At 50.5% G+C, this 2,553-nt stretch overlaps 1 protein-coding gene across 3 annotated transcripts in view; it reads left to right on the top strand.

The window, feature by feature from the left end:
• The first annotated feature begins 1,866 nt into the window (after window positions 1-1,866).
• REN (renin) overlaps window positions 1,867-2,553 on the top strand; it is a 7,619-nt gene continuing 6,932 nt past the window's right edge. For all 3 annotated transcript variants that reach the window (XM_019649625.1, XM_019649624.1, XM_019649626.1), the window contains exon 1: window positions 1,867-2,149. In XM_019649625.1, the coding sequence (XP_019505170.1) occupies window positions 2,015-2,149 (135 nt within the window). In that variant the 5' untranslated portion in view covers window positions 1,867-2,014. The remainder of the gene's footprint in view (window positions 2,150-2,553) is intronic.

Genomic DNA, 2,553 nt, shown 5'->3' with positions numbered 1-2,553 from the left:
ATCCCAGCAGCACGTGCCTGGGCGCAGCCCACCCCCGGGGTAAAGGCAGAGCAAGGTAAACCATTCTCCCTGTTCTCTTCCAAAAGAGAAGAGTGGGATGGTACCAGGAGTGGAGAGGGAGTCAGGAGTCTGAAACACAGCTATAAGGATTTTGCTACCTGCTATGGGCAGAGAGCGCATCATGCCAGGCACTTTGGAGATATGAACACAGGACCCCATTTTCAAGGTGCTTTCACGGCCTTTTATATACAGTTATGTTTATTGAGCAGAGGACAGCTCATTTAATCTGCACAGTGATTCTGTGAGGTAGGTACTACTATGAAGTCCGTTTTTACAGAGGAGTTCAGGGGGGCTCAGACAAAGCCCAGAGAGGTTAGGTAAGTTGCTCAGAATCACACAGGAAGTAAGGGATTCAAACATGGCCCCAGCACCACTATGCCCTCATGGCCAGACATCACCACCTCTGTGAGCATTCCGCTGTGTAGTGCTGGCGGTGAGCACCCAGGGAACATGAAGCAGGAGCCTAAGCAAAGCTGAGGCCAGTGTGAACTGGAGTTTGTGGGCAAGCATCGTGGCGGTTGGGGTGCACGCTGGGCTTTGAAGGATGAAAGACTAGGGGGAAGGGGAGAAAAATGGGACTTTCTGAAAGGAGAATAGTAAAGAAAAAAAAGCCCACAGTAGAGGCTGTTCAGAGTAAATAATGGAAAATGCACTGTCTTTTGGGATCTGCGCCTCCATTTTCCCATCTATAAAATGGGAATAATAAAATTGCCCCCTCGTGGAATGGCTGAGAATCGAATGATCATAATTACAAAAATACTTTTTGAATAGTGAACTATGATATGACAAGTCATGTCCATTAAAATATTATACAACAGACATATGAAATATGACTTTCCTATGAAATATAGAAGTGGATTCATGTTCATGAGCATAATGGGGTACATAGAATGCAGGGGTGTGAGAAGGAAAGGAGAGAACAAGTACAGGAGGACTGGCAGCCGAGAAGAAAGAGGGTTTCTCCATAAACTGGACTGCCATCCTGGGCCCCTCCCCACACCAACAGCTAGAGACATCTTCCTCCAGGCTTCCGCAAATAGTCTTCATGTCAGAGTACAAGGGACCCTATATGGGAAATAGGGCCAGACACCCTGCTTTGAGTCCCTGATCCATCCCTTCTGAGTCGCCTCACCATCACTTCTGTGAACCTCCATTTCCTCATCATAAAGTGAGTACAACGCTAGTTTGCCAAGTTGTTATGAGGGTTACATGGGGGCATGGCAGCTCAGTGTGTGGTGAGTTTCCCTGGTCTCTAATTCTGCCTCCTAAAAGTGGTAGGAAGGTGTCAGGACAAGAAGCCAAGGGCCTGGGATTAGGTTTAGGAAGGCACATCTTTCCAAGGACAGGGTGCACAAGCACTCAGGATGCTGGCGTCTCTCCCTGCCCCACCCAGTTCAGTTGGTCCCCTCCACCTCACAGCTGGGCGCCTGCCCCCGGGAATCCTGGAGCCCCTTCGGCTGCTTCAGGCATCTGCTGCCATCTTCAGGCCTCATGTGGCACTGCCTCCTCCTGTCCTGCCAGCCTTGAGGGGGCACTCCCAGCCTTCGTCTCGTTAGAGCGTGTTTCCTCCCCTGTCTCCTCCCTGATGGAGCTCTTTGAAGGCAGTGACAACCTTAATCTTTATATCCAGCTTGGTGCAGGCACAGAGGTGTTCAACATGTGATTATGGAATGGATGAGTCAATAAATCAATAAGCCGATGGCCTTGCAGTGATCAAAGTTAAACAGGAGGAAGGCAGTTGAGGGTTACTGAATACCAGCGCAGGTGACTCACGGAGGTTTGTGTATTCTCCTGCAGAGGCCTAAGGGCACAAGAGTGATTCCTAGGTGCCTGGGCCAAGGTTAGGGCTTGCTGGTCCTAGGTGCTCCAGGGATTCTACCATTGTTATGGGGGAGTACAGAGCTCTTTTCTCTTTTTTCTTTCTTCACTCTGGGCTAGGATCTTCCTCAAGAAAATGCCCTCAGTCCGAGAAAGTCTGAAGGAGCGCGGTGTGGATGTGGCCAGGCTCAGGACTGAGGGGAGCCAGTTTCCCAAGAGCCTCTCGTTCAGCAACAGCACCTCCCCCGTGGTCCTCACCAACTACCTGGATGTGAGTGCCCAGCCCTTGCCCCTCCAGTCTCCTTTCTCTCTCAGGCCTAAGGCTTGCTTTGCTCTTTCCACTTGACTGAGTTGCTGAGGAGCACTAAGCACCCCACCAAATCCCCATTTTACAGCTGAAGAGCCTGAGGCACAGAGAGCAGGAAAGAGCCCAGAGGAGGTTAAGCTTGGAACCTGGGGATCCAGGCTCTGGGCCTCAAGCCCAGGTGTCCCTGGTGGGTGGGCAGGAGGTGTGCGTGACCTCAGATGCAGTGAACCTGTGACCAGGCTCAGCACAGCGTTCCTGCTTACTGAGTCATTGGTTCCTCAAGGGGTGCAGGAACCTTCCTATTTCATTTTCAGGTTTTTGTTTTTTTGTTTTTTATTTTTTTTATTGGGGAATTGGGGAGGGAACAG

The sequence above is a fragment of the Hipposideros armiger genome, unplaced genomic scaffold (genome assembly GCF_001890085.2).
Source record: "Hipposideros armiger isolate ML-2016 unplaced genomic scaffold, ASM189008v1 scaffold_134, whole genome shotgun sequence".
Taxonomy (NCBI): domain Eukaryota; kingdom Metazoa; phylum Chordata; class Mammalia; order Chiroptera; family Hipposideridae; genus Hipposideros; species Hipposideros armiger.
The sequence above is the reverse complement of the archived record's forward strand: the minus strand, read 5'-3'. Positions and strand labels throughout refer to the sequence as shown.